Below are 27,017 nucleotides of genomic sequence, written 5' to 3'. Positions count from 1 at the left end.
TCGCCACCGCACAACGCTCACCATAACCATCATATTCTAACTGGACTAAATTTGAATAGATGTGCAATCGCGAAAAAAATGTCAGTGCAGGTTCAAGCTATTTAACAACAGGAGAAGTTTATTTCGCTTAAAGAAAACTTCAGGAGTTTTGAAGCACGATTCTAGCCCAGGACCATTACGTTGCGAGGCATACTCACTACCAACTGACCTCTCAAGACATGTTTCTACGGCTTGGGAGCAAGGGAGCAAACAGGATTTACATCGATGTGATGTAGTATATTATTGAAACTGATGTGTTATCCAGCTGTCTGTGTCTAATTGGAGGTTATAATTCTCGAAATAGTAATTAGCCGAGAAGCAGAGTTAATTTGTTTGCTTGACGTGATATACGTGGCGTTGGCATGAAGCGATTAAGGGTACCGCGCTATGTAATTTAAGCACCTGCTTCAGCAGATGGCACGTGAGCAGTGTTTATTGCGTACTGTTTCCGGTTCATTTCTCAATGCTAAGTCAGCGTCCGGGCTGAACGTGACTTTGTGACTTCATCGTTTGCCACTGTAAAGCGGGCTCCGTTGAATAAATTTTGTGTAAATTGATTGATTTCTCAATACGGATTCAACCTTGACCACTGGCCACTGCCTAAGGCAAGCACGTGTTCCCTGAACTTTTTTAGGTGTGAATGAAACTATAGATGATTTTTTCAAGGATTTCAACGAAAAATATATCCTTCAAAAACCGGCGCTGGAACTTGGTTGCATTGTACTTATGAACGCATCTTAGCGTATGATGAATAATCTACATACAGCGCCCGGAAACAACGTGGGGGTACATCAATAATGGTTTTTTTCTAAAGAAGCCACATTCGCTTCAGCGAGAATGACAGCTAGAAAAGATGTTTTATTCATGGATGAAGTCCGCCTGGTAGGCATAATAAAGCATAATAATAGGCTTGACCTTAAGCGAGAATCGTGAATACATATTATTATTGCGCACAAAGTAATGACGTTATCCGAATGGCTATGGTTGTCTTTAACATTCTAGATGTCAAGGCTTTGTCATAAAAAAGTGAAATAAAATACAAATAATATTAGGCCGCAACATTATTGTGCGCACTAATGATTTCGCTGTTTTCGGTGTTACGCCAGTTGTAACGCAGTTTCTCTTAGAACAGTTTATTTCTGCAATATGAGAAGAAGCATTTCTATCAAAAGCATTGCTTAACTTTTTTCGCCATTGAGACGAACTGACAGAGTTCTGTACCATTGCGATTGGGAAGTAAGGCATATTGTAGTCCTTTAATGACACCTGTAGCGTAGCACGGAAATGTTAGTCATTTCTGAAAGTTTCGCACCCTAGCGTTCTATTTATTCGATGACAAAAAAACAACAACATTCAAACGAACACTAGCTAAGTGGCTGTGTCAGCCTTCATCCATTTGTCACCACTCAAGCGTAAGTGGGGGAAGTGCAGCTGCTAACATACCACTTGTATCGGCTGGAAAGCTTTAGGAAAATTTTTTGTCGCTGTTTCTAGCGGAAGGGAGGCAAGAGACAAGAAGGTGATTGGAGGAAAATGGCTCTTGCCGGACTCTTGGCAGTTCAAAAAATTTGTATGGAGATGCGCTGGATGTGAATCATGCACTATGCTTGGTGTAGTGGATTCTAGGTGCGCTTTGCCTGATAAGGATTACTAGTCCCGATTATATAAATGCAGGCGACAATGTTGAAGATATGCACATTTTGCCCATCGGGGCACTAAACTATGATGCTCAGAATATTTTCTTGCACCAAATTAGCAGGGCTTGTGATTTAGCGAGCATTCCGAGCTCGTGAGCGTGTGATTAGGGAGCCCTAAATTTTTGTGTCCGAAGAACGTATTTCATGTAAATATGTTTTGTCCTGAAAGCTTGCTCATGGTTATAAGGAGAACGTTTCAGGTAGCTTTCACCATAGCCTCGTATTAATTACGAAATATCTTTAGGAAATTAGTTCGCATGGTGGTGACGCAATTGTTGGTTTCCTCCATTCCTCTAGGCATGCATGCGCCGCCCCCCCCCCATTGTTACTCAGTCCCTTATGCAACGCACGCAGGCTAGTTTCACCTAATAATGATTTCTCAGAAGCGGTAAACCTTAGGCCCTCCTGGGAGAGTGTTTAAAGATTACATTTACACGATGCATTAAAAACATCATGAAATGCGCCTCACAAATTATATATTTCATCAACTGTCATAAAATCTGATTTTTTTATTAACGCTGCGTCTGACGCCGTGAGACCAGAAGACATGGCCTGGTGCTATTTGGTGGATGATGGATGTGCTATCACAAGACAATGTGATAAGACCGAGTTATCAGGTGCGCTAATCACGTTGCATTGTCAAGCGTGGTAGTGAGCTCGGTGTCAACTGGTATCTGCCTTGCTTTGTATGCGAACGTGTCTAGGCCACTTCACTTAAGATGACGGAATTGTGCCAGAATGCATGCCGCTTGCATATCGCTGTAGAAAATACCCAAAGTTAAAAAGGGTAACTGCGGAAGTGTGTTGCTGAAGGTGAAAAAAACGGCGCTTGCAGACTGATCGGGCTTCATCCATTACTGATATAGAATTGTCTATGTGTAATGCACATAACTGTGTGAAGCAGTTTTGTCCTGTTTATTGTTCACAGTATTTACTGCTTTTAACGTGTCAACTATTTTACAGCATGCTAGCTGTGCCACCTGCCAGCCCCGCCCAAGAAGCTGGCAAAACTGAATCTCCAAATATATGATTATGACGAGAAAATATTGCGCCAAAAGGACAACTTTGGACAAATATCTTCATGGAATATGGTGCTTCCTTAAAAAAAAGATGGCTCAGAGTTTTATTTCACAAACAGTACATTCCAGGTTAGTGGACGCCAAGCCCGGGGAAGGGTTGTACTTATTTTGTCACTCAATGGCAATAAAAAATAAACCTCGTGCCACCTATGGGGCAGATGGTCCACCTACCAGGGTCCCTGCTGCTTTCCGCCAAAGAAGCTAATATCTGTACTAAAGAATATTATACGAATTACGGTACATAGAAAATATGAGGAATTGTGAAAACTGAACTGATCAGATACATTTTTTTCTATGTTTTTAATGACGCTGTAACCCCAGTCATTATCTAGCACAGAACTCCGTATTCAATAGGGACATAACTTAGCAATATATTAATTTAACTAATGCCATGAAACATGATGCGTTTTTTTCTTCCTAAACTGAATGACATTTCTGAATGAGCTAATCGGACAGTACTTACATGTTATAATTGCGAATATATTAGCACAAAACTGCCACGAAAATAACGTTATGTATGCAATATTACTCCAGCAAATCGCTTTATGCCCACTTTCAAACAGCAGCTTAGCCGGCTTTTAAATGAGGCATTTCCGCATTAGCAAGCAGACATAATATCTCAAATCCTGCAAGAAACGGTTATGCAGTAAATTAGAAGCGCTTTTCCAACATTGCCACCCACTGATTAATTGGTGTATCAATAAATATATAAAACGCTGAAAATAAACTTGCAAATGAGAAGCTGGTCGCTCAAAAACATTTAAAAGAAACCGCCAGCCTCACTGAACCTTGCAGTATCATCTCTAAACTGCTTCCTCTATCTACCAAAGGCGAACATGCGCATTGCCGTCGCTGCCTTAGTTTGCCTGTGCATGGTAGCCCTGACATATGCCCAAGGTAAGCTACTTCTGTAATTTAGTACAAGCTCTTTTTCTTGGGTGATGGGAAGGCTTCATGGTTAGCTTGGTCCCGGGCGTTCAATCCTAGACCACTGAGCAGGCTGCAATAGTCGCCGCCAGCCATGGGCTGTAGGCTAGGTAAAGCATATCGTCTGCATTTGAGTAAATAAACGTTTTTCACTCCAAAACAGTTATTTATGTAAATAAAATAATTATATCACACGTGATCGAAGTTTGGTTTTTTTTTTTTTTTGGTAGTTGAGCTGGAGCCATATGCAGCGCCGGTATAAACAGCTATTCCATGTGTCACTCGTGCACTGGTGCAGGCAAAATTAAGCGGGGCGAGGAATTTGCCTGTAACATTTTTTTTACACCAACATCTTCGAAACCAGGAGATGCGGTATATGTGTACGCTGCACGTAGATGCTAGTGAACTTTACCATTTACAAATATCGTTTGTCTATATCCAGCGACGAGGTTATGGCGGCAAAGAGAAGAAGATAGCGGACTTCGTTTGCGTATAGACGTACCTATACCTTATGTTTCGATCCTCGAAATTAAAAAAAAAAACTAGATTGCAGGTAGTTTGTTTTCATGTAAAAGTAGACAGCCTATAATAATAGAACAGAAAAATACTTGCGGTGTTCGGGTAGAAGTGTATGATGTATACGCTCGGAAGTCTGCTTGGAAAACCACGGTATGAGCGTGGGATGGCACGCGGCTTTAATTTTATTATCAGTGGTCATTGCGGAGATATCTTACGCACTTGGCAATTTCAAATATTATGCTTATAGGTTGTATTTCACACATATTTTGCTGTTGAATGTAAAGAACCTTGCGGTGGAAATAGAATGATAACATGGTAAACTAGTGGTATACACATTGGAAAGCACTGAAGAACTACAAAAAATTCCGACGTTTACGGCAGAACTACAGAATATTTTGTCGTATTTTGGGCGCACTCTAAATTTTTTATTTTTTACTGGATTTCTCAAGGTGCATTCAGCACGACGAAATGTGAGGTCAATTTTTTTCAATAAGGATAGCGCAGCAGACATGATTGTGCTCCTGTCTCCCAGCGTCGTCACCGAAGTTACGGCCATGGTACCACAGTGGTATTGTGGACGTCTTCAGATTTGGCCCAAGAGTGAATTACCTTTCCCAGAGCTACGAACGGCTTGTGAAATGTATTATAGCAGCTCACCTTGTACAAAATGTTTCGCGGTTATCTAGTCGGGGTGAAGCTATACTTCCTAACATCGTACACGTTTGGCCGATCTGCAAGGCTTAAACGCTTTCAAGTGTAAAGTCGTCATCCACTTCAAGTGTCGCAGGTAATTTTTACCTTGATTGTGAAACGAATTTCTCTCGCAGGGCAGTGTACCCGAAGTTATTATAAACCATGTGTAGTGTGGTTACGAACTTTTGCGCGGATCCACCATCTTGTTCGACCCTTGTATTCAAACGGGCGCGTTGAACGACAACTTTTCGCAACGGAGTGAAAGCTAGAGACTGAAATACGACGAGCCCTAACGTGCAGTTAGGGCTGGTTGGTACATGACATAAAAATTGGTTAGCGCATGTGTGTGCCAGTAAAATGACATTGGCTCAAAGTTCTGGGCATCATCTTTAGAGAGCTAGGAGGTTCCAAAAACGTAAAGTCTGGCCACAAAAGGCAAACGAGCGTGTCTACTTCATATGCCAATAGATTGATGAAGAGACCAGAATCCTTGTGGAGAAACTGTAGTAAATGCCTCCACTCCGCTAGCTTGACATGCGTCGCAAAACAGGATTCCGGTGGTTTGATGACAAAGTACGCTGTGTTCGGTTAGGAGTGTCAGGCCAGAGACATCGCAGTAACCTGTTTCCCATGAATTATGCAGTCTGCCTGTCAATACAAGCCCCTGTAGCGCTCAGCGTGAGAATCACGTTTCCTACGACTCTATCACATATCCATCTCGCTCTGACACATTTGCCTATCAAAATATGCTCTTACAGCCGCAGTTTGGCCTTCTCTTATTTTGAAATCAGCTTATTTTACTACGGTAATAAATGCTTAAATATTCCATAGCAAATTTTAGTTCTTATGGGTGTTTACTTTAATTTGCCTGGTCCATTGTCCGCTTATGTTGCCTACAAATGTGTGTTCTCTAAACGGGCTGACAGCTTGGGCTGCCACATCTTTACCCGTCAGAAGCGAAGAGGTTCGACTGCATGTATCAGAGAAAGATATAAGTAACATCTAAACTATTAGCTAAAAGATTCGATAGGGCCTGTTACTCTTCAGCAATCACCTTGAGGCAGTGGTGCTTAGTGCTGACACTTGTTTTTCCTAACATAACTGGATCTGATATTGCTATTCAATGTCCATCTTTTCTAACAATGGAGTAATGGTCAATGTGTATTAACGAAGTGGGGGGCGCTAACTTCAGGCTCCCTTCTAGCTGGACAGTTGCTAATCTGGACCTCCTTCTGAGGATGGTCTTCAGGGCACCTGCAAATCGTTACATCTCTATCGACAGGACAGCAATTTTAGAAGCTGGGAGCGAAATGTTGGAACTTCCAGGAACTCTTCGTCGCCGAAATGTGCCGAGTTTGGACAACTTTCTACTGTGCGGCTCGTTGCATTCCCTCTAATTATTATTGTAATTCTAGTGTCACTGCCATGAAATCAAGCTTATCACTGCCTGCTGCATTCTGCTGCATTCACGACGAATTTTCTGCGCAGAACGGAGGAGTAAAAATTTTGGATGCTCCTAAATACATCCCACCATGACGAGGCTGGAGGGAAGCGTTAGAATCACGTTCATACGGACAATTCGCAAACGGAGCAGTCGCTCTTAACATTGACGGTGTCCTAAGGCCTATTCACTGCGGGGGGTGAGTGGTTTTGCCGCTCGCCATCCGATTCAACGGTCACAAATACGTTCTCCACCGCGAATGTCATATTTCAAAACATTCCTGGGTGTTGTGCGATACCAGCCTATGTTGAAGAACCCCACGCCGTTAAATAATTGAAAGCGCTTCGCTACTTCGGTTTGTATCGCTTAAGTCCTTTCTGGAGAATAAAGCTCAAACTGCACAATAGAATTGGTGGATGCTGGTTAGTGTGTGTACTTAATATCATGGCTCGAGGAGTATGTACTGTCATCCAATGTTCGCGGAAGATTATGTGAGGCGGGGCTGTACAGTGTAATTCTGGATGACAAGACGCCTTTTTCTCCATGTAAAGCCAATGTCTAGATTAAAGCGCAAATTATTATTTGTATATTTTTAGAATAATTCACAAACACAATGAGCTCACATCAGATGTCATGGAACCAATCGCTTCCCTCTTCCATAAACAACATATGTTTTTAACATTTTCAGGACACATGAAAATTGTTTTCAATATTTCAAGCTTCCAGAAAATTGCATTTTTTGATGAGCATGAACACAAAAAAAACGACACTAGCTTTTTTTTTGTTTAGAGCGCGCTTTGTTCATGGAGCGCTTTTTATTGCAAAATAAAGTAAGAACATTGTTTTCCGGTTTCTGAACTCATTTTACATCTGTGAAAAATTGTTTCTTGGGATCGTGCCTCCGCCTGTTCACATAAATATTACTCTGGAATCAAGCAAATGATATCGAATGTAAAGTGTATTTCTGTATAGCGAACACATGAAGTTCACATTACCTATACGGCAGTTACAGCTTCTTGGCCGGTGAAGGGGATTTTCTGTGGCGTACAGGATTTTTATAGACACAAACTGCTGCTCATGTCGGAGCCTTCACCATCAAAATAACGGCAATGTGCAACTGTAAATCAAGTCACAATGTCATCACGCGCCACCTGTTTACTGTCATGCTGTAATATCACGAAAACAATTAGGTAACTGCTTTGGGCTCATATTCGATCAGGTTTTAAGCTAGATTCCATACCTACTATTTTGTGCTCCGCATTTTGCTAACCGGTTTGCGCGATCGATATTGCATAGTCCTGTAGGTAGAGCACTATGGAGCAGAGCTGCCTCGAGCGAGGACATGCAGGGCAAATCTCACTATTTTCACTTACTTTTACAGGAGGGGTCATTGGGCGCACCTGTAGAGGTGAGTAGGAACCATCCTTAATCGCTTATTATCTAGTTATTATCACGACAGACATTATCATGAGATGTTTACCAAAACATTTGTGCAAGTGACGCCACAAATATCGTATTTCAACAAGCAAAAATAAATTTGTAAAACTAATAGCTGTGCTCATATTGATTTTATTATTACTCAGTGGTACAGTTTCAAGCCTCAAAGAACGATAGTGATCGTTCTTTAGGAAAACAATGCCAAAAGAAATGTTATCTACTACCAACCGACTTATATGCCGTTTGGTTAACTATATCGTCACCTTGCTAAAGCAATTTATCTGTAGTTAGAGAAAAAATTGGCAGTGGCTTAGCTTGGTTAAGCCTGGTAATTGCGAAAGCAATAGCTATGGCTACGCCTAGGTTCAGCTGGTGGTGTAGCTGGTTATGGTGCTTGTGGTTATGCTTATGGTTATGCAGTGATTCACTCTGGCCACGGCATATGGTTCAACTATTGTTTATTGCAGGGTGCTACCTGGTTATTCTATGTATAACTAGTAGCGAGGCAAGGAGTGCCATGGCTGCAACGATATACTTGGTTGTGGGTGAGGTTAAGGCAGAATGTACAACTGCCGCTCCGGCGAAGGCTGCAGCGGAATTGTTTACGCCAGCAGAAATCAAAGCATCCCTGGAGACTGCGTTGGTTCCACTTGCCGCTAGGCCACCTCCCATAGTATCCAATGTTGCACCCCCGGTGGTAGCTGCGGTAGGAGCGGGAGTTAGGCCGCGGTTGGTAGCTACCGCCTCGCAAGTTGACAGCGCGAGTTGGGGCCCCTGTTTTTGCGCAGCTGTGCTTGGCGGCGCGCCAAAGGTCACGCTAAAGGTCAATGGTAGCTACCGCCTCGCTACACGAAGGGCTGAAAAGTGGAAGTAATATTGCTTTCGCAATAATATATATGCAGAGCAAAAGAAGTGTTTCTGCGCGGCTAAGATTGCTTGTAGGCTCAAAGCCTCGCTGATGTTTGGGATATGCGTGCTCCGTGCTCTATGACATCAGCTGCTCACTTTTTCTTGAGGCAAATCATACCTAGCCCCTTACTTCAGGCTTCAAGCGCAGCATTCCAGCCATGCGCACTGACGCCCCGCTGCTCGCTCGTTTCCTTTGCCGGTAGGGTAACCTATTCTAGAATTCCCAATTAGTAGCGAGTTTTGCCACATCGCTTGGGGGGATAGGGAAATGGCGGTGCTCAAATGCGTGTACCTGAGATGTTACACTGAAAGGTAGAAGGCTCAAGCTAAGTTTAGTCTGCACCCCCCCCCCCCCCCCCCCCCCATCTACTCCGAACGGATAGGGCGACCCTTAGCGGACAGCAAAGGTTAAAGTTTTCTTCGGCGGGGCCCCGACGTTTCATGATTCGCCAGCACGCAAGCGTGACCAAACTTAAGCTTGTGTACTTGATTCATCAAGCTCTGCATTCGCAAATGATTCTCCTCTAAGTTCGACACTGATTGATCTGAATATTACGAAAATACTCGCGGTAAAATATGTGTCCTCTTCGTTCATATAAGATGTAAATTTCTATCATCCTTTTCGTCTTCTTCCCAAAGAATATCCTCTTCGGATGCAGGTCTCATCCCATTTCACTCAGCTGTATGGTCACATGAAAATCGTGTGGTGATTTCTCTAAAGCCGAAATAAAAACATTTTTCGCTTCCTCTATTTTTCTCCTGCCTTAAAACAGGGGTTTTGAAGCGTGTGGTGCCTAAATTTAGAACATTTTAAAATCGTGGACTGCTCAAAAAGAGGAACAAATTTTTACACGATTTATAAAGGCGCCCTAGTTTACGTTTGGGGCACATGTCATCAAGGAACGATGGCATGTGCAAGGGAACCATCAATATCTTTGTCGCGCCACCATTTGACCTATCTTAACTCTTACTTGACGAGCACAGTAAGTTTTTGGTGGTTTTTCGAGATTGGCGTTGGGGTTTCTCCTTAATGCATATTTTGGGTACTTGTCGTTGAGAGTTTACACGTCAGGCATTAAACGCCCTCCGTTTCTAGTCCACATTCGTACGTCTACTTGTTCCTTGCCTTCTCTAATTGAGCTGTTTTAATGCTAAAGCCTTTCAAGGCTAATAGAACGAAATCCTGTGTGCGAGAGTTGTGCGCGAAATTTGTCAACACCTCGGACCTATGCGCAACATTCCGCGAGGTGTGTTTTCTTTGCCGAGCGTTCCTGTCGTCAGCAATCACACATTTGATCACGCGTCAATTAAACCCACGCGACAGAAGCGATGATTTGTCATCCAAACTCAACCTTTCCGGGGAAAGTGTGATAAGTACTGCATTTTCCTTTCATGTAAACCAACTATAATTAGATGTAGCACTGCAACGAACACCGATAAGAGCCAAACGATGGGAGGCAAATGATAGGGTAGGAAGGATATACTTTCCCCAGTATCCTCTTAAGAGACAATCTAAGAGACCTCCTATTTTTTTTTTCTTTTTTACAACGTACTCGGAAGAGGCCGAGGCAACGTTCCAAATCTCTCTTCATAAAAAGCAGTGAGTAGTGTAAGTACAAGCGCGTAGTGAGCTCTGTCTTGTAGCACAGGAAATGAGGTAATGATGTCACACGTGATGCCATCAATGACATCTACAATGACCTCGAATGTCAAAGTCAGTGGACAGTGCCAGGGTGACCAGTGGTCAGCGGTAACTTAACTGCTAAGGTCATACAACACCATGTACAGTATGGCTAGACATCGCGAAACTACAGTGTATCCTTGGTGACATTGCAGTTCTCCTGAATGTCGTTTCAGCACCGGCCGACGAATCTGAAGTTGTGCCCCTTGTAGTAGAGCTTAAATGACTTATTTTCTCAAAGTTCTTCACTAAGACTGCTAGCTGAAAATTTGAGGGCTAAACTCTGATTTTGGGTTTTCCCTTGTCTACTTGAGTATGCTGCTATGCTTTGGTGGCTATTGTGAGTAAGGTGGCGTTTTAACGACTGATGACGTTAATTCACGTGCTAATCAGTAGAGAGCATGTAGAGTGAAGCGTTTAAAAAGTATCTCAGAACGAAACATGTAAGCATCGCATTTCATGCAAATTGTTATGTATGATATAATTAAGAAACAGACCACATTTCATCTAACGTGAAACTAAGAGTATACGCAATTACTTTTATCTTGTCGCGTTAAAACATCCGCTTCCGATTTGCTTCAGCGAAGGCGAGTAATACATTTTCTCTTGCAGGCCCACAATGTAGAGGTAATAACATAGGTGAGTACGGAACATGCTCGATCAATAAAACTTTGTATAGCCTTACTAGTTACGATGAAGAGAGAGGGGGTATGGTGCTATTTTGAGGAACGGGAAGCAAAACGATCAATGGTCAAGAACGCCTCGGTGAGTTTGCCAAACTTTCTACCAGGGTCGACTAGCCTTCCTCTGGACGAAGCGTTAATTATAAGTAGCAGTTTTTAGTGGGGCTTTCACTCCGATGTAGATGCTCCAGAACGAAGGAGGTAGAAGAATGAAGGAGGAGGGTTTGATGTCCAAAGGGTGGGAGGCATTGTAAAGTGTGATTTGGGAAATGCTGTCGTGAGCGAGCGACTGCGACAAGAGGTATGCTGCAAGGTATTTGGCCAGTTGGCATTGAAACCTCAGAGTAAGTAGGCATGTTCTTGAAAACGAAATGCAGAGAGTGTACAGGGTGCACCGACAGAGAACGCCGACCAGAGGCAGCGTGTCCAGGCTTGGTTTTTGTGACCGGTGGCATGATAACTAAAAGTGGAGTGCGATCTTAAAAAACTGCGAGAAAACTACTCAGTTTTGTCCACTCAGTTTCCTTAATTTTGGCGTAGCTTTCATTGCTGCTGAAAGTTTTGGCGTACTTTTCAGGGCTGCTGCCAGCCAGTGCCCTCAGTGAAGCCCTATTCTGCGAAGCCCACAGAAAGCTATGTGGCTTACTACATAAGCATAACGCAGTGAATATTAATGGTCGCGTCGCTTGTTCAAAAAAAAAAAAAAAAAAAAGCAGGCGTATTTGCAGCGTACACACGACACACGCCATGACGACTGGACTCCTGCCATCAGCTTAAAGGACCCTGAAACGGTAACTGAAAGAATATTCTAAGACAATAAGTCCATAGAGGTGGTCTTTGTGAGTACTCGAGTGAAACTGAAAACTTTGCATAGAGAATATAATTTAAAAATAATTTTTAAAAAGTGTTTCTTTCGACCGCTCGCAAGTGATTTGTTCGACGCATCCCTGTGCGGAAACCTTGCCAGTGACCAACGTTTATAGATACTATAAACTATATATAGATACTATATATATATATATATATATATATATATATATATATATATATATATATATATATATATATATATATATATATATATATATATATATATATATATATATATATATACTTACTTTATAGATACTATAAACTATATATAGATACTATAAAGTATCTATAAACGTTGCCAGTGACGTCGTCGGACGTAGTGGAATACCATCGCGAGTTCTATTCACCCCCTTTTTTCTTGCGCGCCGGCGTACGCTTACTGAAAGGACGAGAGGAGGATCATCATTTTTGATCGCTGATATTATCGGCGTTAATGAAGCTAGCAGAAACTTCTCTGCATTGCGAACAGGGCTGATAGGATACCTTTAGCTCGAGTGCGTTTTCTAGCTTCGTCAATAGCTTTTCATGGACCCTTAATATCTGTTTAGTTCTTGGTGATAGTGTTAAGGGTTTTATGCGGAACTGATAACGTTTCGGCGACTGATGGCTTTTTGGTAAAGCGGAAATTTGGGCGAGTTGGTACATATCCATTTCGCTTACAGCGCACCAAGACAGGACTACAGACGGAGAATGAAACACAAATAGCGCTTCGCTTTGTTTATCTTTCATTCTCCGTCTGTAGTCCTATCTTGGTGCGCTGGGAGTGAAATGATGGCTTTCCCTCACAATGCTCGCAAAATTTTCGTAAGGAGATGCGCACTTTCAGGCGTAGGCCGGTGGGATAAGGGTGCCTGCCAAAGCGCGGCGTGGCTCCGAGTTAGATATATCGATATTCGGTGCACGTGAGTTCTGTACGCGGGAACAACGGCGCTATACTTTGATTTGAACTTTTCGACATAGGCAAATATTTCATTTTCTTTAGAGTTTGATATATCGGGGATGGATTGTATCATTACAAAATGCAATATTTTGACCGTACAAGGTGTGACCATGGTGCTGTGTGGTACGTTCTGTACACTTGCCGTATCATGCTATGCACCGGCACAAGAAAAATTGAACGGCGATATATTCTGGGGCCCTTTAAAAAGCCCGCGTGATAAAAATAATTATTTATTGACCACGAAGGTTTGATTAAACTATTAAAATTTACTTTTTTTTTTCGGAATACAGAAACGCGAACACTTTCACTGCCTACGGGCCTTTCGAACATATTCCCTGCCGACCTCATTATCTGCCACTCGACGTCAACGATCTGCAGAAACGGGTGGGCCTCTAGTTTAGACCCAAGTACATAAACGGTCGTTATTTCCACCATCGTTTTTCTGAACAAAGTGTTGCTTAAGGACGAAAACCACACCGTACCGAGATTAAGCGCTTCCTTCTCCACCTGAATATACTGCTACATTTCGTGGACGGCGATGTTCGAGAAAGGGAGCGTTTTAATACGACAAATGACATTCGTCTCGCTAATACAGGTGGTATTCAATAGAGGCCCTAATTATAGCCTATCGTTTAGACACAGTTTTCGAAAGAAATATACAATCATCACATTTCGCGCAAGCGCTTACGGTTCTCTTGTCGCACTGCGACCATAAATATTTTGTTACCTAGAGGAAGCTGGCGACAGCGTACTTCAACCATCATGGTCTCTTTAAGCACCATGCGACGATACGCTGCCTGGTGCGGAACAGTCACTTCTTCTTTTGCATAGAGCTAAATTACTGAGCTGACCCCTTTCTAAAACGCTGCTCATTCCTATGAATAAAGACGTAATGTTACCATGAGAATCGGATGTATTCGTGCAAGAAATCTCTCACTTTCCGATAAGAAGGCTTGAAGTTCTGTTTAGTGCCAGTCCCGCGGTATATGCAGGTTTTATTCCGGCGTGGGTCCGCAAACATTGTATTATTCCGTGCCTATACTTAGGCTGTTGCATAAAGCGAACCACATCTTCAATCAATGCGTAAGATATTTTGACGAGCTACGGTTGTATTACCAGCGAATTTAAAAGCCAGGAGCTGGCGACGGATCGGAAGCACAAACAACTTGGGAAATTCATTCACTACAATATCCACATCATGCGATTGTCGAGATGAACACGCATGTCATTTGTGATAGGAGTGGTTCCCGCTTCGTGCTTTACGGTTTTCTTTGTAAACGCCATAAACTAAACACGAGCAGACTGCCAAAGCTAGCACAAGGCGCACACAGACGGCTTCATATAGCACTGTGAATGTTCCATGCAGAGAGATACAGAGGGCAGAAGGGAGGGCATGTAGATGGTATTCATACAGAACAGAAAACAAAATGATATTGAGGAAAAGCCTCACAACGGATGTCAGAAATGGCTTCCTATGGGCAAATCGTTCATCATATACGAGGGTTTTATTCTTCTCTTCGCTCCCAGGAGGAAGCCCCAGCACGTGAAGTGAAGCTGCGGTGTGGTTCGGTTAGAATATCTGTATGGTTATGACACTAACTCAGCATTTTCTTCAGCGAAGGCGAGTAATTTATAACCTCTTCCAGGCCAGCGCCCACCAAATGGACGCCCACTCATACCACAAGGTGAGTGCCGACTATGCTTGATCAAATAAGGCTTCTTGATCAAATAATTGCTTGACAATTCTATGGCAGAGAGATAGGGGTTGTAAAAGTAATTCATGTAGAACAGAAATCAAAATGATTAAGCACTGAAGAAAAGCCTCAGGGCAGAATATAAAAACGGCTTCTTATTGGCAAATTGTTCAACACAGACGGAGGTCTTATTATGGCCTTCGCTCCCAGAAGGAAGCCCCAGCACGTGAATTGAAGCTACGTTCGCGGTTTAGTTACAAATTCGATGGTTATGATACTGGCGCGTAATATTCTTTAGCGAAGGCGAATAATTGATAACATCTTCCAGGCCAACAACCACAAGGTGGACGCCCACCTAGTCAATAAGGTGAGCGCCGACTATGCTTGATCAAATAAGGCTTCATATAGTAGCGTGAAGGTTTCCTGGCAGAGAGACAGGGGCACATAAATGTAATTCATGTAGAACAGAAAACAAAATATATTAAGCGTTGAAGAAAAGCCTCAGAGCAGAAGATAAAAACGGCTTTTTATGGGCAAATTGTTCATCATAGACGGGGTTTTTATTCTGGTCTTCGCTCCCAGAATGAAGCCCCAGCACGTGAAATGCAGCTTCGATGTGGTTATGTGCCAAATTTTATGGTTATGACACTGGCGCGAATTATCCTTTAGCGCAGGCGAGTAATTTATAACCTTTTCCAGGCCAACCATCACAAGGTGGACTCCAACCTAATCTCCAGGGTGAGTGCCGACTATGGTTGATCAATAAGGCTTCATATAGTATCGTTACGGTTCCATAGGACGAAGAGGTAGGGGCATGTAAATGTAATTTGGTTTTCTATTTCTAGTTATTACAAGTTTCTGCCAAGTATGTGTACCTACTTGAGGAGTTGGGGAAAAGGCATAGAAACCTGACGAGGCACATCCCTTCTGGTGAATTTTGCGCAGTTTCAGAGCGTAACATGTGAAACAGTAATAGAACATGTCAATGAGCACCCACGAATCACAGTGGAAAATTAACATAGGCACTTCAAGATATGAGAACGAATTTTCATGACGTTTGAAACATTGATTAGACACGTTTTCACCACTAAATTTATGAGGGTTCTGGTGAAAGTATGTCTGCTAATTTTTCATGACTAAGCGCTCATATTTATATGTATGGAGGAGATCTTTTATTTTTTTATAAAATTAAGAAGAACTGTTATCTGGCACAGCGTAGTTGGAGAGCCATAGTTTGTTCCTAATCTGGGCGGCCTGATAGAATAATGTCGTAGCTGGTATTGTAGTTCTGGTGTTCGACAAGGTGCAGGATGTATGGAAGTAATATTCTGTAAAACAAGTGGTGCGCATGACTTTCAAACAGCAGTGTAATTACCTTATAAATATTTAATATCTGTGAGCCAACCCAGTATGCAACTGTGGTCTCTAGATATGGAATACCAGAGATGATTCTAATCGCTCTTCTTTGTAACAAAAAGTGTGACTACAAATTTGTGTCAGATGTGCTACCCCAAACCAGATGTACGTACTATCACAAACCTTGTAGAACGGAAGGCAAAATGATGACACATTGAGAACAGCTCCAGAGTAGAAAATGAAAACGGCTTCCTGTGTGCAAATCGTTCAACATTGACGGGAGTTTTATTCCGGTATTCGCTCCCAGGAGGAAGCCTTAGCACATGAAATGAAGCTGCGGCGTGGTTCAGTTAGAAATTCGATGTTATAACACTGGCGCTGAATATCTTTTAGCGAAGGTAAGTAATTTATAACCTCTTCCAGGACAACGCCCAGCGAGTGGACGCCCACGCCCTACTACCCTAGGTGAGTGCCAACTATGCATGATCAAATAAGGCTTCATATAGCACTGTGACGGTTTCATGGCAGAGAGAGGAATGCAGATGGAATTCATGTTGAACAAAAAGCAAAATGATTAAGCATTGAAGAAAAGCCACAGAGCGCAACCTATAACCAGCGTCCTGTGGGCATATCATTCCACACACGAGCACAGTACTTTGTCCTCGTCGCTGTACCTTGATAATGTCATCATCATCATCAGCAGCAGCAGCAGCCTGACTATACGAACTCCAGGGCGAAGACCTCTACCATATTCCTCCAATTAAAGCGGTCCTTTGCTAGCTGCGTCCACTTGATCCCTGTGAACTTATTAATCTCATCCGCCCACCTAACTTTCCGCCGCCCCCTGCTATGCTTTCCTTTCCTTGGAATGCTGTTTGTTGCCCTAAGCGACCATCGGTTATGCTCTCTTCGCGCTATATGTCCTGCCCATGCCCACTTCTTCTTCTTGATTTCCACTAGAATGTCAGTAACTTGATTTATTTCTCTGATCCATTCTGCACGCTTCCTATCCCTTAGTGTTACCCTACCATATTTCGTTCCATAGCCCTCTGCGTTATCCTCAACCTAAATAGAATCTTCTTCGTTAGTCTCCACATTTCAGCTCCATAGGTGAGTGCAGGTAAGATGAAACATTGGTATAATTTCTTCTTGAGCGATATTGGTAAGCTGCTAGTCATAATCTGCGAGTGGTTGCCAAATGCTCTTCAACCCAATCTTATTCTCATTGTTACTTCCTTTTCATGGTCCGGATCTTTGGTTACTACCTGTTCTAAGTAGATATATTCGCCTACTACTTCCAGTGCTTCGCTACCTAACGTAAACTGCTCTTCCTTACCGAGACTATTGAAGATTTCCTCAGCCTTCTGGATATTGATTTTCAAGCCTAGCTTTCTGCTTAACCGGTCTAAGTCATCAAACCTTACTTGCAGTTACCCTGAGTTACTTAGGAAGGCAATATCATCAGCAAATCGCTGGGTACTGAAGTATTCTCTATTTAAACTTATCCCTAACTTCTCCAATATCAACTATCTGACTACTTCCTAGAAGCAAGCTGTGAATAGTGCTGGAGAGATCGTGTCTTCTTGCCTAATATCTTTTTATAAGAATTTTGTTACTTTCTTTACGCAGAACTATGGCTGATGTGGAGGCACTATATATATATATATATATATATATATATATATATATATATATATATATATATATATATATATATATATATATATATATATATATAAATCTTCCAGTGCTTTCACATATGGCTCGTCTACACCCTGATTTCGCCATGCCTGTATGACCATCGCGGTTTCTGCATAGTCAAGGGCTTTTCGTAATCAATGAATTCAATGTATAATGGCTGGTTTGATTCGTACAATTTTTCTGTCACCTGATTGAGGGTATGGATATGATCGATAGCAGAGTAACTTCCGAAAACCTGCTTGATCTTTTGCTTGACTGCACTCAAACCTTGTCCTGATTCTGTTAGCGATTTCCTTAGTAAACACCTTATACGTAACAGAAGTAAGCTGATTGGTCTGTAATTTTTCACGTCCTAGAATCTGCTTTCATGTGAATAAGGGTAATGTTTGCAATCTTTCATGGTTCCGATACCGTTGATGACACCAGCATTGAGTATACAGGCTCTTCACTTTTCCTAGCACGACATCCCCCATCCTTCAACAAATCTACAGTTACCTGATTCTCTCCAGCTGCTCTCTCCTTATCATAGTTTCTAACGCGCTCATAACCTCGTGCTTCGTCACTGGCGGAACGACTGACTGCTTTTCTGTACTGAAAATCTTATTATTCTGACTGCTTTAGCTACTGTAGAGATCAGCATAGAACGTTTCGGCTACTACGACAATCTTGTCTATATTCGTGATGACAATTTCCGCCTTGTTCCTTAGCGCATACATCTAATCTTTTTCTATGCCCAATTTCTTATGCACCGCTTTAAGCCTTCCCCCGTTCTTTACAGTATACTCAATTTTTCCCATGCTATACTTAGGCTTATTGATTAGCTTTGATATCTCTGCCAATTCTATTTGGTCCGTTGGTTTGGAAGCTTTCATACTTTGACGTTTCTTAAGCAAATATTTCGTCTCCTTCGACAACTTACCGGCATTCTGTCTAACTATCCTACCGCCTACTTCTACAGCGCCCTCAGTAATGATATCTCTGTGATTATTGTTCATGGCTTCTAGGCTATTGTCGTCACCTTCGGTTAAGCTGAATAACTTTTCTGTTGCGAGATCCTGAACTCTTCTGCCCTTCCCCTCACCTGTAATTCGTTGATGGAATTATTTCGTACTAATCTGTTTTGTTCCCTCTTCAGATTTAGAATAATTCGAGATTTTAGCATCCTTTGGTCACTGCATCTCACATTCCCGTTTACATCTAAATCCTGCATAATGGTGGGGTTAAATCCCAGTGGGATGTCAATTTTATTTTTAGTCTACCCATTAGGACTTTATAAGGTCCATTTCCGTTTCTTCCGTTTGCTGAAGAAGGTATTCATGATGTTTAAGTTATTGTGCTCTGGGAACTAAACTAGTAACTCTCCCCTTGCAATTCCTAGAGCCAATTCTATAGTAACAAACTGCCTGGTCTCCTGCCTGCTTTTTTCCTATCCTGGAATTGAATTCTCGTATTATTAATACAATATACTGCGTCTTTCCTTTCCGCATTGCCATTTCTACATATGCGCTAAAGCTTTCAGCTGACTTGTCATCATGATTGCATGTAAATTAGAAGACGTGTACAACCTTCAGTTTGTATCGCTTATTAAGATTAATTACTATACCTCCCACCTTCTGAATAATGCAATAAAATTTATCTATATTACCAGCTATGTCCCTTTTGACAAGAAAATCTAGACCTAGTTCTGGTATTTCCGGTACAATACATGACAGTCCTTCAGTACAGTATATGCCTCATTCGGCATCCTGACCTCACTAAGCCCTATGACAACCCATTTCATACCCTCTAGTTCTTCTAGCTGCATCGCTAAACTAACATCACTAGCTAGGGTTCTAGCATTAAACGTTGCCAGAGTCAGTTTCCAATGGCGACCTGTCCAGGGGAGCAGGAAAATCTCAGCACCCCCAGCTACGTCACTGGTATCACCGCCGCCTTGGTCAGTTGCTCCGCAGCTGTTGGTGAATGAGTACCGGGGGTTTTATAGGACTAATCATGGGAGGTTCTGGCCAAATACTTTACCGGGGTTGCTAACAGTTGTTTTGGTGAGGGAGGGCGTTGTGGAGGTGTTGACTGGCATCAGGTCGTACCCAAAACTGTTTATACAATTTCCTCGACACGTGTGTATTATTCCGGTCTCAGATCCCAGTAGGGAGCCCCAGCACGTGAAATGAAGCTACGGTGTGGTTTAGTTAAACATTTTATGGTTATGACCCTGGCGCTGAATATAATTCAGCGAATGTGACGGATTTTTAACCTCTTCCAGCCATAGGCTCGCAAAATGGACGCCGACGCTCACCAAGTACACCCTCTAGTCCAGAAGGTGAGTTTCGACTATGTGATCAAGTAACGCTTCATATAGTACCGTGACGATTTCATGGCAGTTAGATAGGGGCATTTAGATACAATTCTGTAGAACAAAAAGCAAAATGATTAAACATTAAAGAAAGGCTTCAGAGCGGAACCCAAAAACGGCTTCATGTGGGCTAATCGCTCATCATAGACGGGGTTTTTATTCCGGTCTTCACTCCCAGGCGGATGCCTCAGCACGTGAAATGAAGCTGCGGTGTAGAAAGAGCGGCGGATGGAAACACATTGCTTTGAAAATCTGTTGTCCCGGCGGGGGACTGAGACAGATAGTTTGCTTCGGGGTGTTAAGTCGGCTTACCTGTAAAGCTCCGATGAAGTAGGTAATTTCAGGAAAACCAAATGTCCAGAAAGGAGAGGCGTAATTTTCGTAATTTTGCGCGAAAGAGGAAATCCCAAAATATATTTTCTGAAAGCATGTAAACTATATTGTTTCTATATTTTTTACCCATGCAGGTAGCCCAGACTACCATCCAGGTAAATAATGGCTATTCTTTATACTTTTTTTATTATCGCACCCTATAGGGATGATGTGTTTCAGTGTTTTTCCCGTGAGTGGTATCCAATATGTTAAAATGTACGTAGACAAATAAGCCTCAAGTCCTTGAAAGCAGGAGACGTTACTGGATAAGAAAACAGCGCAAAAAAGAATACAACAGAAGATGACGCGACCCAAAAAACGCTAATATCAACTGAAAATCAGCTGATAGTAGCGTTCTTTTGTGTCGTGTCTTCTTCTGGGGTTGTCTTCTTTGCCCTGTCTTCTTACCGAGTATGATTCACCACATAGCCCAGCACCATGTTTTATTGCAGGATACGTTACTTTGACCGCTTTTCATCAGTGCAGGAGCTATGACATGCGCTGGCACTAACACAAAAACATTATAAACTGACCTTTTGGAAAAAAGGCACCATGATCGGGAAATAAGGCTCCTTTTAAACGTTCCTTCAATTGATTTATGCGGTGACCAACGCCCCAGCTTTATTTGTTAAAAACAAATTGTTTTAAATTTACTACAAATATTTCTACCTACAGATGCATACTCAATTAGTAGGCAGACGATAGTACAATATACATATATATAAGCAAACAATTGAAGGGGAAATGAGGGGCTCGTTATTATAGAATTTAAAGGAGCCAACAGTCTACAAGTCCAAGGCAAACGCCAGGGATATTTTTACTGCGATATCAATACTGCGCCAGGTTTCGAGGCATCGCGTATTCCCGGCGGATGTCACGCTTGACCTTGAACAGTCGAGGAGGAGGAGGAGGCGAAGAAAAAGAAGTAGTAGAAGAAGAATCATCATGCTATTAATTCCTGTCAATACCAACAACAAACATTAAAAAAATATCCCCGGTGTTCGCCTTGGAGGACTGGTAGACTGTTGGCACCTTAAAATTATGTATATATATTTGTTTTTGCTTTTTTTTTTCAATCGCATTCGAGTATACTTTTACCACTAAAGCCGTCCTCACCTCCCACTCCTCAGTGCTAGTCGCATAAAAAGCGCGTGTGCTACTTGGATAGGAAATGAAACAGCTCCTCGTTTCCACTGTTGTTCTCCTTCACTAAGACATCGGAGCTTAAACATCGCGCTTCAAAATCTTGGATTAGAAACTCTCTCATACAGCTTGTCTCTTAATAGCAGACCGTTGTGTCATCCAACAGCTTCTGAACACATTACCACTGTCGTGTAGCATACACTCAATATCCTCACTCCTCTGGGCCCCATCCTATGATTACTGGCATTGATCAAACAATAAGACGACATATCTCAATGAAAAATGTGGGTAGCAGCTTCCGCAGCCACTTTTGTGGTGTGTAAAACTGAAGTGCTCGATATCCTTCAGCGAAAGCGAGTCAAGTAACCATATGTTTTGTTCCCTAAATTTACCAGGAGCTCCGAGTGGTTATATGCTACTAGGTGAGTGTCGACTGTGCTTCATAAATTATTCTTATTTGCACCATATAGGAGAGAAGGGCTCGAATATCTGCCAGTGAGTAACAAAACAGGGTGTAGATGTTGCCTACTATTTTATAAAATTAGATGCTTTCAATATGCAAATGTGACAATTATTAGTTTAGAGGTTCCTTCTAAGCTCTTTTAGCAGCATATTTTAATTAAGGTATGCACCCCAAGAAGAGCGATATGAAAGGTAGTGTGCTACTTTATTTCTCCTTAAGGTATACATGTAAACTTTTGTAATTTTTCCTGCCTAAGGTACGAAAACATGAAAACATGAATGTTTGTTTAACATTTAAAATCGCGTACTTTTTTGTTTGAAATATTTTTTCCCTGAAACACTCATTATATTCCACTCGACGCCAACATCGCCTGAAAAGCGCATGGCCTCTATTTTTGATACAGAAATATACACGTTTTGTTATTACTGTTTTTCAAGAAATGGTGCTGAATTTCGAGGGCAAGACGTTGCTTAGAATAGGCGCTCCTCATTCCGCCTACACTTCGCACTTATATTATGTGGTTGATGGGTTGTTAGCAAGGAAGCATTTTCATACAGCAGATGGTATTGATCTGTCTAATCAAGGCTTCATTCCATAAAGACTATACATAACCTAAAGTTTAGAGAGTGTTTCACAATGAGACGTGTAAGCATCGCACTTTGAGTACCTAAGCCTAGGCATTGTTTTTTCGTATTGAAACATGCGCGCTGGATGTTCTTCAGCGAAGGCGAGTAACTTTTAACCTCTTGCAGAGGACGTAAGAGGACCTCGTCCCCAAGGTGAGTGCAGATTATAATATATCAAATAATGCTTTGTATAGTATCTTGAATACTCCTAATTAGCAAGAGAGAGAGAGAGCGAAAAAAGGGGTAACAAAAAGAAAATAACGGTATGCCTGCATTATCTTCGTTCCTTTTATTTATCCGTTTTGTTGGTCTTTATTTTGAATCTCTTATCTCCCTAGTCATTTTTCTCTGTATTACGCACCTCCTGATTTCATTTAACAGGGACCTTTGGCACACGTACTACCCGGCGCCGCTTTTGCTTTGCTTAGAAAAACTGGTTTGAGGTAAATAGCTGCTAGAAGACGCGTTTCGCTCATAAGAAAATGGCGCGAAGACACGAACACGATGCACATTTGACACTGTCAACTTGGGCGCGCTTTCGGACGACGAAATTGCTTTCTTTTCTTGAAACCTTCCCGAGCTTTTAATCTCTGCTTGAGTCATGCCGCTGTTTCATTTTGTCAATAAGTTACTGTTTCGTCTGCTGGAAATTTTCTGCGCCGTTAAAAGAACATTTTGCAAAGCAAACTCAGTTTGTTTTAGCGTTAGTGCCCTCTAGTATGTTTAGTTCTAGCATCTTCGTGCTCTTTCTTTTTAATGTTCCGGATATCACAGATATATTTAGCTCCCGAAAACCCTTATGAGGAAACTCTCTTTTTTTGTCAATATTAGCATATTAATATTTTTCATATCCTGAAAATCACAAAAAACCTTCATCTTTCGTCTGGAACCCTTATTATTTGCCAATCGCTCGCCCTATGCTCGTGAAAAGCGTGAGCCGCATTAAATAAGACAAATAAAAACGCCATTTGGTTCAATCAGTATTCTCGTTCGCTAAGACATCAGTGCTGTAAAATAGATAAAAACGTCCGCTGGAATCAGGGTGCATTTTGTTCACCCGGAAGTATTATCTTACGGTGACTGGCGGATTCTCAGCAAGACAGCATTGCAATACAACAAATGCAATTATCAGAAACCTACCGCAACTATCGAATGAATACCAGATTTAATCAAACATAACGCTAAATTTGAGCATGACCAGGGTAAGCATTGCACTTCGTGTGCCAGAACGCGCACTCACACTTTTTCATCGAGGTAAAGTATAAAGTTCAGATTTTATCCGGTGAAGGCACGTGTAGTGTAGCCTCTTCTATTCCCTTAATGTAAAAGGAGACCTTTTTGGGTATCGTCCCAAAGGTGAATGCTGACCACGCTCTATCAAATAAATATCTTAACGCATCATGAAGCAGTGTTACGGCGCAACATGTGCTCTTCATTGTTTAAATAAGTTATAGAACATACAAACTACCCACGTAAAAATAATTTTTAAATCAAAAGGCCTAACATTCATATCCAGCTTCAGAACATGGAATCACGTTTGCAGTAATAAGTCCTGATTCAGTTCGTACCGCTTTGAAAATGCTGTGGTGCTTTAGTATATTTGGCGACCCATTTAGAGTAAGTATCTCTTGCACTACTCTTCGCCTTCGGTATCACGACGATCTCACACATACATCTACGGCAGAAAACATAGTGCACAGTTAAAAATTTCGTGCCAGATTTATAAAAAAGCTTGAACTTTGACACAATGTGGCAGTGAATTGTTGTCAAACATTCTTTTTGTCGGTTCCCTCATTTTTTAACTTCAGGCTGTCATCATTGCGCGGCTGTTCTGAATTTCTGCTACCAGCCTGCAGCACTCGCCAGCGAAGTCTGAGGCGTTTAGTTTGAAACAGACAGGCATGCTCATTTCTACCACTCTTCTTCGACAGTGATGTCAACATGCAAGGGAGCAATATCATGTTCATGTTACGTGCTTATTTCTCAACCTAGAGATAGTAGTACGCCTGGCGGGTTGTGTGTAAGGTAGTGTTGCCGATGGCAAATGCAGATGTTTTGACTGTTCAGGGATCTGATAAAAAAAGTTCAAATTTTTTCAAGGAGTAAGGATAGACTTGTAGACACAAAACCTATAGGCACTGCATGCGAGGTTTTTACTTTCATTTTCCTGTTGTCGGGTAAGAACGCTACTGATCTACTTCCTTCAACGAAAGAAATTCAAAGTACCTTCTGTTCGCTTTATTCAACAGGGAGCCCAGATCGATACGCTCAAAGATGTGAGTACCAACCAGTCTTGATAAATTGAGATTTTGCACTTAATCTGCCAAGAATATTAAAGGGTATAGAATGCAGTGAGTAGTACAAGACACTGTAAAATTTCCCGGTTAAAAAACATGACCGCGAAGCTATGACCACAAACAGCTTCTCTTCAGTACAGCGGTATGCGTACTTACAACACCATTGCAATATTATGTGGTACATCAGATGCGAACCACCAGACGAGCTTTGCGAAGGAAATTTCGTGGTATTTTGCTGCATTTAAGAGCATATACGCCCTGGTCTCATTCGCTTCTTCAGAGCTCTATTTAGCGAAAGCAGAGCTTTCAGGAAAACAAGAATATAAATTTCTATTCATTTTGAGTAGCTTAGTAAAATTTCGAAATTATGCTACTATTTGAAGCAGCTTGCCTTTCATAATAACGCATTTCATGCCTCTAGTTTGCCTACACCCGTGTTCGACCAAACGATCGCGAAATATGTAGAGTCCTTAAGCGTCACTTAGTACAAACGAAAACGCGTTTCACGAAGAAAGCACGAAATAGCGACTGTGAAATACGTCATGCTCCACGAAGACTATGCACTGGAGAAATTCGTTTGCCCTTACCTGTCAGCGCACTAACTAAGAGAAAAAGCCGACTTTACTGACGTACGTAATAATGTGGCGATGTTCGCTTTCTTGTATGTAAAGTTTTCATCGCTTCTTTCTTGGTTTGGCGACAATGCAAAGTTAAAGTACATCTTAAATCCAGTGCAGTTAGTTAAGCAGGAACATGTCTATTTAGGTAACATTTTTAAATGAATAGATACATTTTTGGAACTTGTGAAGCGTTGACTCAGTGCATAAGCATATGCGGAGGAGTTAAAAAAACATTTGGCCATTTCCTTCGCATGTGCACATTGTATGATGGGGCACTAATGCTTTCTTTAGACATTGCTGAGCTCTAGTACTTTACTGTTCTCCTCCGAGTTTATTTTGCACTACTTGATTGAAAGCGTGTCTATTGAATTCTTGTTTTTGTTTACCATTAGTGTATATACGGACGCGCCATTTTTTCTGGTTGAATAGTTTGTACAATATTGTCAACACATGTAATGACAGTTTGTGCTTTCACGTCTTTTTCGAGTGATTATTCTGTGAATGTGATACCACTTGTACTAGGCTCGAAATATCCACAAGAATAGATGTCGTGTAGCTATTTACAACAAGGAGTATACTCTGACCATGTAAAGAGAGAGAGATGTGCGAGAAAGGAATTAATGCAATGCGGTGAGTGGTTTCTTGGTGCTCGGGCGCAAAAGGCCACTTTAGATCAGCTATGGCCAAATGCAGGGTCCTGAGCATTACCTTTTCGGCATCGTCGATTTGGCAACTATACAAAAGCGTTCAAATAGGAAACACGACTCGCTGTTATGCGCAGAACACCAAACCACAATAATTGACAGTCTAGTGGTTGCACAACACGAAGCATGTAAGGACGGAGCCTTGACCTCCAGCCGCATAGCTCCCCTTAAATATAAGCTCCCTCTAGTGTAAGCGTGGAAGGTAGGTCAGGCTTTCAGAGGACCTGAGGACAGCGGCGACATAGTTGCCTAGCGAAATTAAGCTGTGCGTAGGAAGTGAGAGATATAACGATTTAATGGTACAAGTGCAATGAAAGTGACTACATAAAATGGGTATGCCGTTGTAGGTGACATAAACTGGCCATTTATTACCAATGCAAAAAAGCAGGACCGCGATGAAATTTCAGCAGTGATTGGGCCTTTCTTTAGCGTTCCTTCTGGTGAGCGCGATCAATAGTAATTAGAATTATCGCGGCCACGTTGGTGGTGATTAATGGGCCTCAGAGCCTGGCAGACGCGAAATGAAAGAAAAGCATTTTGACTTCCACTACAGTTCTTCACTACAATTTGTGTGTTAAAGCTATATGGTTGAAATTTGCTAATTAGCGCTGCTATTAGTAAATGGTGATTTTGTTATCCTTGCAATGTATCAGGGGTGTTTAGCAAGGTTCCACAACCATATCGCACATGACTGTACCCTAAATACTAGGCGACGTCTGAAGTAACCTGATATCCTGGAAGGTACAACAGGTTTTTTGAATAAGCTCCTC

General features: G+C 41.9%; 2 protein-coding genes across 3 annotated transcripts in view; both read left to right on the top strand.

The window, feature by feature from the left end:
- LOC146175741 (uncharacterized) overlaps positions 1 to 27,017 on the top strand; it is a 245,180-nt gene that overhangs the window by 34,592 nt on the left and 183,571 nt on the right. The gene's annotated exons all lie outside the window — the stretch shown is intronic.
- Positions 3,565 to 27,017, top strand: part of LOC146175744 (uncharacterized) — a 28,783-nt gene continuing 5,330 nt past the window's right edge. Inside the window, exons 1-11 of one of the 2 annotated variants that reach the window (XM_084582116.1) lie at positions 3,566 to 3,712; positions 7,777 to 7,803; positions 11,035 to 11,061; positions 14,565 to 14,603; positions 15,312 to 15,350; positions 16,392 to 16,433; positions 19,933 to 19,989; positions 20,490 to 20,510; positions 21,933 to 21,959; positions 22,753 to 22,779; positions 24,876 to 24,902. In XM_084582116.1, coding sequence (XP_084438242.1) covers positions 3,652 to 3,712; positions 7,777 to 7,803; positions 11,035 to 11,061; positions 14,565 to 14,603; positions 15,312 to 15,350; positions 16,392 to 16,433; positions 19,933 to 19,989; positions 20,490 to 20,510; positions 21,933 to 21,959; positions 22,753 to 22,779; positions 24,876 to 24,902 — 394 coding nt within the window. In that variant the 5' untranslated portion in view covers positions 3,566 to 3,651. Of the gene's footprint in view, positions 3,713 to 7,776; positions 7,804 to 11,034; positions 11,062 to 14,564; positions 14,604 to 15,311; positions 15,351 to 16,391; positions 16,434 to 19,932; positions 19,990 to 20,489; positions 20,511 to 21,932; positions 21,960 to 22,752; positions 22,780 to 24,875; positions 24,903 to 27,017 lie in introns of both variants that reach the window. The other variant, XM_084582117.1, reaches the window with a different exon arrangement.

This window comes from Amblyomma maculatum, chromosome 10, assembly GCF_055883805.1.
Source record: "Amblyomma maculatum isolate TAMU_Amacu chromosome 10, ASM5588380v1, whole genome shotgun sequence".
Taxonomy (NCBI): Eukaryota; Metazoa; Arthropoda; class Arachnida; order Ixodida; family Ixodidae; genus Amblyomma; species Amblyomma maculatum.
Note: the sequence above shows the minus strand (reverse complement) of the source record. Positions and strands in the feature narration are given on the sequence as shown.